Here is a 13,361-nt window from a genome sequence, read left to right on the forward strand (position 1 = left end):
TTTACCATGATGTATAACCATTTACCATGATGTATAACCTTTGTCCAAGAAACGGTCTGTGGTAGGTTTTGCTGTGGTGTTTTATGTTTATTTAAAAAAAAAAAAAATCCTGAAAGTGCAGCCTGTCACCTTCTTAAATAGAGAAAATACAGAAATACAGTTGAGAAACCACTTTCCAAGAGTGTGAGCGAAATCCATTTCCCCTGTGTTCTTAATTATAAAAGCATGTGGATGAAACTTGTAGAGATGAGTGGAGGCAGAGAGATAGATTACCATCATCACTGTTGTAGTTCAAAGCCATTTCAGGTGTAATATACTGTAATATATGGAGGGAAAACCTCATTTCCAAAGAAAGAATGAAGTACAGATGAAACTGGCTGAATGAAAGTGTGAAGCAGATACATTAGTAACACAACAGTAGGTTATAAATGTCATGCAACACACTAGAGAGAAACCACTTTTCTAGGTGCACTTATTCTCAGAGTAAAGCCTAGTGTGTAGCTGAGAACCTAAAATAATAACACACACTACCTACTTACTGTGTCTGTACTCTGACAAATAAACATTCTCTACTTTAAAGCATGGATTTAATTACGAATTACTTTACAAGCTACCTGAAATTTACCTTATTACCTGCTGAACACAAAATAATAAAACTAACACACACAGAGCACACACACACAAGCTACTCAACGTAGCAACAGGAGAAAACGTCCTGACTTCGCGCATGCGCACTGACGGAGAAACAGGGGACCTGAATCACTGGAACACCGGCTCTGACGTTTCATGCTGCACAACGGGTTTAATCACCATGGCAACTGCGTACAAATAAATATCATAACGAAAGAAAGTGAAAAGTAGAAACATTCAGCCCTCATAGATGTAGAAATAAGGCTTGCTCGATGAGAAATTTTTCTTTCCTGATGTGCTCCTGAGCTCGATATCACTTCACTACAAAACAGATGAAAGTGGCAGTGACTTACTGTCCCACTCAGCATTTACCCCTTTATCACATAATGACATTCTCCTTTTCATTTCAGTGTGGCAAACCTACTCAATAAAACCGCAGCGGGACTGAAATATTGAAGAAAGCAGAAGGAAAATGTCACTTTACTGCAGAGCTAGCTGGCTTTTCAAACAGAAAATAAAATAAAAGGTGTATTTCCGGGTGGTTAATCCTGGTTCTTGCACTAGTCAGTGTAATCTCCTCACCATGACTTTTCACAGCAGCCACAAAACGGTCGCGTGCAGCAACATGAAACGTCAGAGCTGAAACGTGTCACTGACCAATCAGGTAGCGCTTCCTCATGAATATTAATGAGGCTCCCGCTGTCATCCTACGCTTAAGCAATTTGTTTTCAGTTGGGATAAGAACATTTACTGATGGAAAACAGCACAGATAGAGAATTCATTTATTCATTCATCCATTTCATTTCTTTTTTTTTTAAAGAACAGAATAACCCTGACATTTTTATTTCTAAATAAAAGCTGAATTTGATTGTATTTGTGTTTGATGGAGTTTGAAGGAGAAACAGTTTTGTTCGGTTGTATCTACACAGACATCAGCAGCTGAACGTAATCCATTTTATTGATCAGATTCAATTCTGCAGTAAAACTCAGTGTGAACTGTAAATGATCTTTATTAATATTTGATTTGTAATGACAAAGTTCCACAATCATAATGTGTAAAAAACAGACTGTAGGATTAAAATTAAAAACAAACCCCAGGTATTAAAATAAACTGTACAGCACTTTAAAAGGGAATATGTATTTCTAAAATTCACCAAAAAAAGTAAAATATTTCTTTTTATTCTCAGCATTTAATAGATGATTAAATCTGTGAGGTGAAAATTCATTCAGTGTTAAATACAGGAGAGATGATCAGTGGTGCTGAATTTTTACCTCCTTTATTTAAACAAGGACTGAAGTATGGATAGAGTTTCTCAGTGAAAGACTGAGCAGTGAAAGAGTAGATATGAGAGCTGGACTCCACATCATAAAAGGAGACCAGACCCTCCTCATAATCCACAAACACCCCCACCTTCTCCACCTTCTCTCTCAGTGTGAGGGGGACATCAGGATCAGCACAAGCCTCATACTGATTCTCACCCCACAGAGCCACAGTCCAGAATCCAGTCTGAGGATTCGGTGTAATCCACAACCTCTTCCTGTTAATGTTCTCTCTCACGACTCCTAATGTCCAGTTAGTTTTCCCTCTGACCTGCACCTCATAATAAAATCTCCCTGAGGAGAAACTCTGCTTTCCCACAACACTGTAATAAAAAGTAAATCTCTGTGGTGTATCAGGGAGATCCTGTCGTGTGTCTCCGTGTGTCACTTGTTTTCCATCAGCAGACAGGATGAGTTTGGGATGAGCTGTATCAGGATCCAGAGTCACATCCACTGAGAGAAACACACAGTGTGTGATATGAGTACGCAGGTAAAAAAGATTAAATCATCATCCAGTGGATCATATTCATTAGGATTTATAAGAGGATTTGTAGAAGATTAAATAAGGAAACATTTTTAAATGATCTCTTGTAAAAAGAGAAAACTTGTACAGTTTATGGTAGGAGTCTGTCAAAGATGAGAAATATAAAATGTTTTCCTTCTGAAACTTTAGTGATTTATTTGTGTTTGTAATTTTTGTTCTTCAGGAAAAACAGAAAGAGTCACAGAACAGGAGAGAAAAACATTTGAGGAAAAACTTGATCCTGATGGACAAAATCAGTTGAGCGAGTGTCTCTAGTGATAAATATCTGGTAAGTTTTAGCTTTTGGAAGAGAACACGAGACTCTAAAGTCCATGATGGAGACAAACTGCATTTTTCAATTCTTTTCTAACTCCATGATTATAAATCTCTTAGACTTCTTTGTCCAGCACAACAACAACATTCACCTCTGAGAGGTAAAGAGTTTTATACTCATCACTTTTCCACATACATGGTGGAACAAATCATTCTTTCAGAATAATACATTATTTCCACACAATGTTTTACTAACATTTATAATCTTTCATTTTTACAAGTGAAGCTGAATTCAATCAGATCATAAAGCTGAACAGTGAAGAGTAAAGAACAGTGATTTACTCAAAGGTTTACTCATAAGACACATTTCTTTATTAATCTGATTCAAATCCATGATTGTCTTCTCACTGTTCTGTTGCTATAGTGATGCAGGCGCGCGCTCCGGAGAGGGGGAAGCATTTAATGACAGGAGATGCAAAACGGTACAACACGCTAAGTAAGTTTTAGCTTTTGGAAGAGAACACGTGACTCTAAAGTTAATAATAGAGACACTGCATGTTTTTAAAATAATTTTCTAACTGCATGATTATAAAACTCTGACTTTTTTGCCTAGCACGACAATGTAAGAAGAAGATCAGTCTTTCTAAAGTAGAAAAGGGTTTAAGGGCTTTAGTGCATGGCAGTAATAGGGAGCTATAGTGAGGAGGATAATGAGAGACACTTTAAGACTTCCTTTTAGCTGGAGAGATCTACAGATGAAAATAAGTCTGATGATGCAGTGGTGTAATGCTGATGTGTACATTTTAATATGAGAGGAAATCAGAAACCTCACTGTACCTGCATACTGCTGAATCCTCTTCAGTTCTCTGGAAACTAATTACAGCAAAACATCACCTTCATTAGACTTAAGATGGTTTTATTTCAATATTTTTCTCAATGTAGTAAAACAATATTATAGACTGAAAGTTTCTCACCTGTTTCCTTTAACTTGTCATTGAGTGTTTTAGTGAGTTTCTCATTCAGAGTCTGCTGAAGCTGAGACAGAGCTGTCCTCACAGTGTCCCCACTCAGATCAGTGTTAATACTGATCTCAGTCCAGTTCTTGGTGTGTGGAGGGCTGCACATGGAGGAGTAAATCTACAGTAGAGCAGGAGAGAGGAGAAATCCCTCAGCATGGTGAGTGTTGTTCTGTGATGTTCTGCATTGCCAGGGAGCAGAGAGAGGAACACTGACCTGTAGGAGGTGGAGATGCTCCTCAGTGTGTGAGAGCTGCTCCAGCTCAGTGTCTCTCCTCTTTAGCACAGTGATTTCCTGCTCCAGCTCTTTAATGAGTCCTTCAGCCTGCCTCTCTGCTGCTTTCTGCTTCTCCTCCATCACCTCGAGCAGCTCAGCCTGACTTCTCTCAATGGAGCGAATCAGAGCAGTGAAGACTTCAACACTGTCTGCTTTCTCTTTCTCTGTGCTTCTCTAAAGGAGGAACACATTTTCACTTTCATCATGTAACACTGAATAGTGAACTAATGTTTAATGCAGTTTGTTAATTTCTACAAAATAAAAATAAAACCACTGAGTGTAGCAGATATAATCTCATGTCATGTTTTACACACTTTACTGAGCTCTACTGAGTGTTTGATCTCTTGGATCTTCTTCATTCGGTCCTGAATCATCTGCTGCACATCTGTCTGTGTTTTCCCCAGCTGTGCCTAAGGACAGAGCAGAAGAAAAATAATTGAATTTGATGCTTATTAAATTTGTCCTTCTGTTTTGTTAAAAAGAGGTTTATCATAACTTTCTTTATATATGGTGTAACATATTTTATTATTCTTATTACTAAATTATTTCCTTGGAATTGGTTATGAAATTTGAACTCAAAATCTTCCAATCTGATTTACCCCTCAATAAATTAATTGCATTATGTATAATGAAGTCCAAAGTTGATGTTAATCAGTGTTTCTCACCTTTCTCTCTCTGCTCTCCTCCTCTATAGGAACAGTGTCGTGATTCTTGTGGTCTGTCTCAGTGCAGAACTGACACACACACGTCTGATCATCTCTACAGAACAGCTCCAGAGCTCTCTCATGTTTCTGGCATATGTAGTCCTCCAGGTTCTCCACAGGGTTTATTAGTTTGTGTTTCTTAAGCTTTGGAACATAATTATGAAACTCTAAATGGGATGTACAGAAAGATGCACGACAATCCAGACAGGATTTCAGGGCCTTCAACTTCTCTCCAGTGCAGGCATCACAAAGAACCTCAGGTTTGTCAGGACCACTTTTCTTCTTGAAGTGATCTGCAACCTCTCTCAGTGTTGTATTAATCTTCAGTTCAGGTCTCTTGGTGAATTTGTCTTTACATAATGGACAGTGACAGTGTTGACTCTTCTCCCAGCACTGTGAAAGGCAGCTCTTGCAGAAGTTGTGTCCACATGGAGTGGTGACTGGATCAGTGAACACATCCAGACAGATCGAACACAGCAGCTGCTCTTCAGACAGGAGACTGCTGGAGTCACGAGCAACTAGGATTGATCAAAAAAAGTTACACATTGTTTATAAATAGTGTAGAAATACTGTAATTTGTTTCAGCCTTGTCTCTATACAGTACACTGCATCTGTAGTTCAGGTGTGAAAATCACAGAGCAGAATTTCTACATGTTTTCCTGTACTGATACGAAAAGGCTTTTTATTCTAAACTCACTTACAGCTGAAGTCTAAAGGCACTTGTTGGGGTGTCATTTAATGTTTGTGTAAAATCATTTTTGTAGAATACATTTATGAATTTTTCATTGAAGGTTATATTCAAATGGAGCTCTTACATAAGGGACAAAACACAGAACAATGTGCATTAAAAATAATCAGTGACAGGGTGGTGTGATGACACAAAGTCGTTATCATCCCAGAGCTTATTATTCTTTTCTTTTTTTTTTTTTTTTACATAAAACTGAATATGCTTGAGTGATTTGTTCCTTTTATACAGGATCACTGCATCACTCCAACAAAGTTAAATGTAATTTAAATTTAACTTTAAATTATTACACTTTTTTCAGTTTGTAGTTAAATTAAATGTTGTAGAACATATGCAAAAATTTCAAAAACTTTATGTTCATTAACAGATTAAGTAACTCTGTAACAATCATTGAATTAAAGGCTAATCAGAACAATTTTAGCATGATTATTTGTGCTGATCACGATTACTAATTACATTCCACAATCATATGTTTTAATTTAGCTATATATATTCAGTTATGCATAAATTACTGGCAAAGTTGAGCTGTAGCTTAGCCATAGTGCATTATTCAATTACAGATTTTGCTAAAGAATATTGTATATTATTATGTAACTTCTATGTATATTTCATTAACAGGTTCTATAAAGTTGCTATTATCTGTATCTTTTCTTTTTAGTTTCTAAAAAAATCCAGTTTAGTTAAATATGGAGGGTTTTTCAGACTTTATTAAGTATAGATGAAAGTGACAGTATTTCATGATGCTCTTTTTCATGGTTTATTTCATGTCACTTTTTATGGCATTCAGTGTCACTGAAATAAATAAATATTTAAGTATTTAAAAAGCAAACAAAACATTTTGAATTACATTTAATTGTTTATGCCCCAATTCTAGTTCAGTATTATTTATTTATTGTCACTAAATATATAGTCATTGAATTATTTCATTAAATATTTAAATATTTAACTAATAAAGTCTGAAGATTCCTCCATAGTTACATGATCAGTGTCAGTAAATGACTTTCTAAGATGTTTGTGCATTATAGTGTAATATAGTGTTATTCTTATATGAAAAGAGTGGCTTAAAGTCAGTAGAAAAACTATTAAACCATTAATTGAGATCATTTTTATAACAATTAATTTCAGGCAAAATTTCATAATAGTGACAATTCTTCATTAATGATGTAGCACATCCACCATGCAGTACAAGCCCTTGTGAATTAGTTGTTACTATAGAAACAGTAACTTACTAGTGCATTAATATTTAATAAATACAAAATAACAATAATCATGCATGAGCTGTATAACTTACATGAACCTGGTTCATCCTTGCTTCTCCTTCTTCTGCCTTCTGTTTGTGATGAAGATTCAGCCATTTACTTCCTCCTGTGTTTTTAACCTTTTCAGTAAGAAATCACATCATTCAGTTCACACATGTAACAGTATGAGGTGTTACTGATTAGTGTGTTGGACTCAGCATGCCTGTCTGCAGTGTTAAACCTAAGCAATGACACTGGAAGCATTTCTAACAGAGCTTCCCAAACTAGGGGTCACTTTTATTTACAATTGGGGTCTTGAGTGAAACTCACAATCTCTTCTTTTGAAATGTTACTGGGAGACACATTCAAACAGGCCACATTTAAGTTAATAGCACATGTGATATTTAAGGTTTTTCATGTCTTATCATGACATGCTACACTAGCGTAGTTCAGCAATAAAAACGGACAAATTTCTCCATCCATCTACCTCTAGTAAATTAACTAGCATCATGTCTCAGTTAGCATATTAATGTACTATTAGACTGATATTGACTACTAACACTAACCATTTTTCCAGTATTACAGTTTATGAATTTAAAATCCTCTCATGTAGCCTTCAAACTTACCAAAAGGTCTGTTTTGAGTACCAGTCTTCTGGATTATCTAGATTTTTAGATACTTTTGAACATAAGGTCAGAGTTTTTAATTTGAGATGCAGCTCAGTGAGAACAGTCACAACAGTGATGGAAAATATGAAAGAGAAACAGAACTTGTCAGTGTGTTTAAAGCAATGACTGTATATAAGAGTGGACAACATGGCCCCATTCACTCGCATTGTGCAGTTTTGAAGCCTTTTGGGGTTGAAATGAGAGTCGCCAAATTGTGAAAATTGGAACTAGAGTCTGTGCAGTAGAGACCTTGGAGTCAGAGCATGTGCAGTAGTTATTGCCGGACATGCAGTGGGTCAACCTCTGGCCAGCCCATATTAATGATGGACACTGTACGTTAGCATGCATGCTGATATTACCTGCAGTGCAACAAGATGGCTATCGCCTAACTCAAAGTGACAAATATACTAACCTAAGCAATGACACTGGCAATGACATTCTTCATCTTCATTAGATTGTAATAAACACAGAATTTCACTGATCATTCTCACAGCTCTCAGCTCAGTTACTGTATCATTCACAGTTTCTCACTTCCTGATATGTTTGTATAAGCGTTTATGTTTCACCCAGTGCTCACCTCTGTACTTCTAACACACACCACACACACACACTTACACCTTTCATCCAGTTAATTCAGATTAGCTCAGACATCTGGGCAAATTTAGTCAATAAACATAAAGTTTGTATTTTACCTTGGATTTAAGTGTTCATGCTGGAACTCTCTACTTTTAAGTAGGTAATAAAACACAGCCCCTGTTTTTCACCTTTGCTATCTCAGTTGATCACTGATCATTAAAGACACAGTTTTTAAAACACTGTTATAATCAGCTTGTATTTTGGTGACAGTATTTCAGCAGTGTGTTAGAGACCCTGTCTCTGTCTGACATTGTTAACGTGTGCAGTTTATCCTGATAAATCACACACTGACAAAACCTCTGAACTATAAACCATTCACTGAAGTACATACCTTTATTTCACTTGCCTCTTTTCAGGGAGTGAGAATGGTCTGTATTTATATCTCAGAGTCAGTGAATATCCTGCAGTTAATTTCAGAAATTAATGTAAAAATAAGAGTTTCCTTTCGATGTGATCTAACTGCTTTTCCCTTTCACTTTAGTCACTTCCTTGTTCACTTCATAGTGGCTGATAAAGGGGCAGTTCCACAGTTTGTCTCCACCTTCAGCTTTAGCTTCAGCTCTGCTCATGTGTATTTATACAGTCATTCAGACTGCACATGAAATAACAATAATGTGATTTATTTCTCCTGCAGATTATTGTGATTATCGGATAAGATCTTTTTCTCGTCTTCACATCATTTCATCTTTGTACCAGCAGATAGCAGCCTTTGGAGCAAATGTACACTGTAAGCAATTGCTGTTAATTTACAGCCAATTTTCAACACTAATCTACTGTATTTATGTCATACGGTTTTGTACTGTAGTTAGCAATGCATTGTGGGCTGGTCCATTTCAAGCAATAGCACAGTGGCACTACAGTATGCTAATGTTTTAAATTACAGAACAGTGCAGTATTTTTTGGAAAATGGGTGTTGCACAGTGAATATAGGAGATTGAGTACAAGTTTCACAACAAATTGGTGTAGTCTTCATTCTAAAATTGCTGTTCTGTCAAAGTTCGTTTGTTAAGTTAATTTTCCAAAAGAAAAATAAATTTGCCATTAGGAACTCGGGAGGAGATTTTTTTTCAGAAAGGTCATTTGAAAAGCAGTTTTTGCAGAGGAGGACGCACAGTTCAGAGGACATCTGCTACATATCAACAAGAAGTCCTGCTTCATCTGCATCGATCGGGTTGTGCAGCTACAAATTAGACTGTAATTAAAAACAATCTTATTTTCCTCGCCAGTATCTTATTCATAAAGGTAGTATTACCAGAATTAATGTTTGAAATCAAACTGATGCTCAGCAAGCTGTTTAGCTAGTGACTGTGTGATTTTAAAATGTCACTTATCAGTGAGGCTGAGATTTGAATAACTCAAACATTTATATTTACGTGCATTTTAGAGTCACCAAGTTTCATCAGTCTGTTTTGGATCCTCTGTGAACTTTCTTAAGACTAGGAGTGGCTGTTGCTAGCTAGCTTGCTGGCAGTCTTTTGCCCTTTGTCAATACATTATATGGACAAAAGTATTGGGACACCTGACCATTACACTCATATGTGCTTGTTGAACATCCCATTCCGGATGTAGCCTTGTGGAGGTTGTTTTAATAACGTCCACTGTTCTGGGAAGGCTTTCCACTAGATTTTGGAGCGTGGCTGTGGGGATTTGTGTTCATTCAACCACAAGAGCATTAGTGAGGTCAGGTACTGATGTTGGGTGAGGAGGCCTGGTGTGCAGTCTGCATTCCTGCTCATCCCAAAGGTGTTCAGTGGGGTTAAGGTCAGGGTTCTGTGCAGGACACTCAAGTTCTTCCACTCCAACCTTGGCAAACCATGTCTTCATGGAGGTCACTTTGTGCACAGGGGGACTGTCATGCTGATACGGATTTGGACTAGACACCTTAGTTCCAGTGACAGGAAATTGTAATGCTACAGCATACAAAGACATCCCATACGATTGTGTGCTTCAACTTTTGTGGCAACAGTTTGGGGAAGAACCACATATGGGTGTGATGGTCAGGTGTCCACATACTTTTGACAACATAGTGTAACTACAAATGCCACAAAAAAACACTAAAGAAACTTGATGGTTGAAACGGTGATAATTTCAAGTTTAAAAGTGGCTTATGTTTAAAAGGAAAGCGAGCTGATAGCGTTAGTGGTTACATAGACTACAGTTAAAACATTGATTTCTTTCACTGTTTATTTCATAGCCAACCAAGGTTAATATTGCAACTTGGTTTGAGATTAGAAATTTGATTATTGAACTTTTTGTTTATTTTTCTCCGTAAAAACATCTTTGAAAATGTCTTTGTCTGGTCCCTACGGGTGTGTCACTGCAGCCGATGTTGAGACAACCCTCACTGTACCTGCAAGTCCTCGCCTGATATTGTCTGGTATGCATTTCATTGATAGACATGTTATATACATAGACATATTACATTGTTATTGTTCTTTGAGTTTACAGCTGTTTATGCAAGGTGAGATGCATTCTGATATTGGTATTACTTGAAGTCTCAGGTGGAACAGGGCAAGTCACTAGTGGGGTGCTGGATGATCACGTCTGAGGGCCATGTCATATCTGAGGGCATAACACCAACCTTTTTGATAGGACTTGCTGCAGTGTTTGCAATCTAAAATATACTCAACCTTCATTATCAAGAAGAAGCGGCCTGTATTCTGGAATACATTCAGAGGTAAGACTCCTTTAATTTCCTCATTGTGACAAGCAGGAGGGAGGGGCCAGGCTGTGAGGACGCACGCCTGGCACCGAGTTGGCTAATCAGTGGGAAAGAGGGATAAACGAGTGGCTGGAGACGCCGAGGCAGAGAGAGAGATGCACACATGTTTTCTGTTTTATGTTCTGTTTATGATTGAACATTACGTTTGAGTTCACTCGGTTCCTGCCTCCTCCTTGCCTGTCGTTGAATTTGTTACATTGGTGCCGAAACCCGGGAAGGAGGAGGGACGCGCTGTAGGAGAGCCCTCACCACTGCAGGAGGATTGCGGCGCCGAGAAAGTGTGGTGCTGGAGCAGTTGCCGGAGGATGGAGGAGTCGCTGCCGTCTGATCGGAAAGGGGTGGAGTCGCTGCCGTCCATCTGAAAGGGGAGGAGTCGCTGCTGGCCGCCTGAAAGGGGAGGAGTCGCTGCCGGCCGCCTGGAAAGGGGAGGAGTCATTGTCGTCCGCCAAAAAATGGGAGGAACGACTGCCGTCCACCTGGGGACGGACGACCTGCTGCCATCCACCAGGAGGCGGAGGTGTGGCTGCCATCCGCCTGAAAAGGGGAGGAGCTGTAGCCGTCCAGCAGGAGGTCCAACGCCAGCGCCCAGCGTCGTGGGGACCGCTTCCCTGCTGGCAGAGAACCAGATGACAGAGTGTCTGGGGACCGGGGAACCACTTTTTTTTTTCTCTCTTTTCGCTCTCTCTCTCTTACTGTCTCTATTGCTCGCTCCTTCTCTCTCCCCATTCCTCCTCTCGGCGCTCCTCTTGCTCTTAGGATGCGGGTCCGGCCGGCCAAAGGACATAGTCGGAATGGCAGCACCACTCCTCCCGAGAGGGGGCGAGGGGGTGTACGTTATGCTGGAGGCCTGAATCTGCCCACAGAGGAGTGTGACAAGCAGGAGGGAAGGGCTAGGCTGCGAGGACACACGCCTGGCACCGAGTTGGCTAATCAGTGAAAGAGAGGGTTAATGGAGCAGCTGGAAATGCCAAGGCAGAGAGAGAGAGAGACCGTGAGATTGTTACACTGGTGCTGAAACCCGGGATACTTGCGGAAGATGCCTTCATGGCCGAAATCATACGGTGTGGGGCTGGCCCGAACATCAGTGGGCGGCCCGTCTGTTGCTGCTCCTAATGGGTGAAGCCCAATTCGCGGCCCAGCAGCTGCCGGTCGCCAACATGCTGGTCTACCTGGACCTGAAACGGGTTTTTCAACGGGTCGGCCGCACCCCAGAACAGAAGATAAAACAAAAAACACGCATGCATCTCTCTCTCTGTCTCAGCGTCTCCAGCCTCTCCTTTATCCCTCTCTCCCAATGATTACCCAACTCTGTGCCTGGCGTGCGTCCTCACAGCCTGGCCCCTCCCTCCTGCTTGTCACACTCGTCGTCAATTTTTTTTTTTTTTTTGACAATAGCAATTCTTGAAACCTGAATCACCAGAAATCATTACTTTGCATACTTAAAGGGATAATTTGATTTTTAACATAAGATGGTATTACTGACTTACTGGTATTGACACAGACATTGACTAAGGCAGGCCTGATCAGAAATCTCCTGGCCAGCTGGACAATTTTTGGGCAAAAATGAGTAGCGGAAGATGCGGTCAGGTAACAAAAACATTTTAAGCCACAACACACCAAAAAACATGAAACATTCTCAAAGGAATACAAATGACATACAGTATATACAGTAACTCTGCTGCTTGATGCCTGTCCGATCTGTCTGTATCTTGAAAATATTTTTGTGTTGAATTATGCTAGTGTATTACTATGTAGTGGAGCCGATTTTCAAATCACACTGCCTGTAAGCTTGAATAGAGGCGTAATATGTGAACTGGCTCCAGTGCGTAGTAATACACTGGCAATTTTCAACAACTAAAATAGTTCCAAGAAATAGAAAATCAGGCAGCAGAATTCTACAAAATACCTCATGATGTCAGTACTATGACATACCAAAGGCATGTAGGTATACATGAGACAATTGCTTTTAATTTCATCACCTTTCTGGAGGAATGAAGCATTGTTTCAATGTGCTGTAAGGGTACCAACAATTTTGTCCACATCTGTATAATTCACTAACATGTAGAACCAAAATTAACAACAATAACCTGAAATAAAAGTTTTCTGTAGGGGTTTATCAGTCTCTCACATCTCACAGAAATCTTGGCCCACTCTTCTTTACAACAGTGCTTCAGTTCATTGATGTTAGAGTGCATTCGTTTATACACAGCTCTTTTAAGATCCTGTCACAGCATCTCAGTGGGATTGAGGTCTTTGACTTGGCCATTCCAACACCTTTAGATTCAGTTCGACTCAATTTGCTGGTGTGCTTGGGATCATCGTCCTGTTGCATGACTGCATGACACAAGCTGCAAGACAGATGGCCTCTGAATTTGCCCACTCCTGGTAAAATTGGCAACTGTCTTGAAGGCTCTCCACTTGTAAACAGTCCTTCTCACTGTAGAATGGTGAATTTCAAATTGTTTGGAGATGGCCTTATAACCATTCTCAGATTAATAAGCAGCAACAATTCCTTCCCTGAGGTCATGGCTGATGTCTTTTCTTCTTGGCGTGATGTGTACACACACACACACACACACACACAACCCTGAGTGCTCTAGAACACCAAA

General features: G+C 39.4%; 1 protein-coding gene across 1 annotated transcript; it reads right to left on the minus strand.

The window, feature by feature from the left end:
* Positions 1-1,597: 1,597 nt before the first annotated feature.
* On the minus strand, positions 1,598-8,515 carry LOC113540328 (E3 ubiquitin-protein ligase TRIM39). The gene is made up of 8 exons (XM_026936766.3): positions 8,362-8,515; positions 6,780-6,866; positions 4,705-5,261; positions 4,354-4,449; positions 3,980-4,213; positions 3,721-3,883; positions 3,584-3,619; positions 1,598-2,403 (listed from the first exon to the last, which is right to left on the minus strand). Exons 2-8 carry the CDS (start codon positions 6,841-6,843, stop codon positions 1,853-1,855), a joined length of 1,701 nt encoding a protein of 566 aa, XP_026792567.3. The 5' UTR covers positions 6,844-6,866; positions 8,362-8,515; the 3' UTR covers positions 1,598-1,852.
* Between the last annotated feature and the right edge of the window lie 4,846 nt (positions 8,516-13,361).

Source organism: Pangasianodon hypophthalmus, chromosome 4 (assembly GCF_027358585.1).
Source record: "Pangasianodon hypophthalmus isolate fPanHyp1 chromosome 4, fPanHyp1.pri, whole genome shotgun sequence".
Classification (NCBI taxonomy): Eukaryota; Metazoa; Chordata; class Actinopteri; order Siluriformes; family Pangasiidae; genus Pangasianodon; species Pangasianodon hypophthalmus.

What these genes read in the sequence shown, in the direction of transcription:
- LOC113540328 (XM_026936766.3), bottom strand. Translation starts at nt 6,843, where the DNA reads ATGGCTGAATCTTCATCACAAACAGAAGGCAGAAGAAGGAGAAGCAAG. An exon ending in CAAGGATGAACCAGGTTCAT is followed by an intron (nt 5,262 to 6,779) that starts GTAAGTTATACA and finishes GATCAATCCTAG; the next exon opens with TTGCTCGTGACTCCAGCAGT. An exon ending in ACTCAGTAGAGCTCAGTAAA is followed by an intron (nt 4,214 to 4,353) that starts GTGTGTAAAACA and finishes TTCCTCCTTTAG; the next exon opens with AGAAGCACAGAGAAAGAGAA.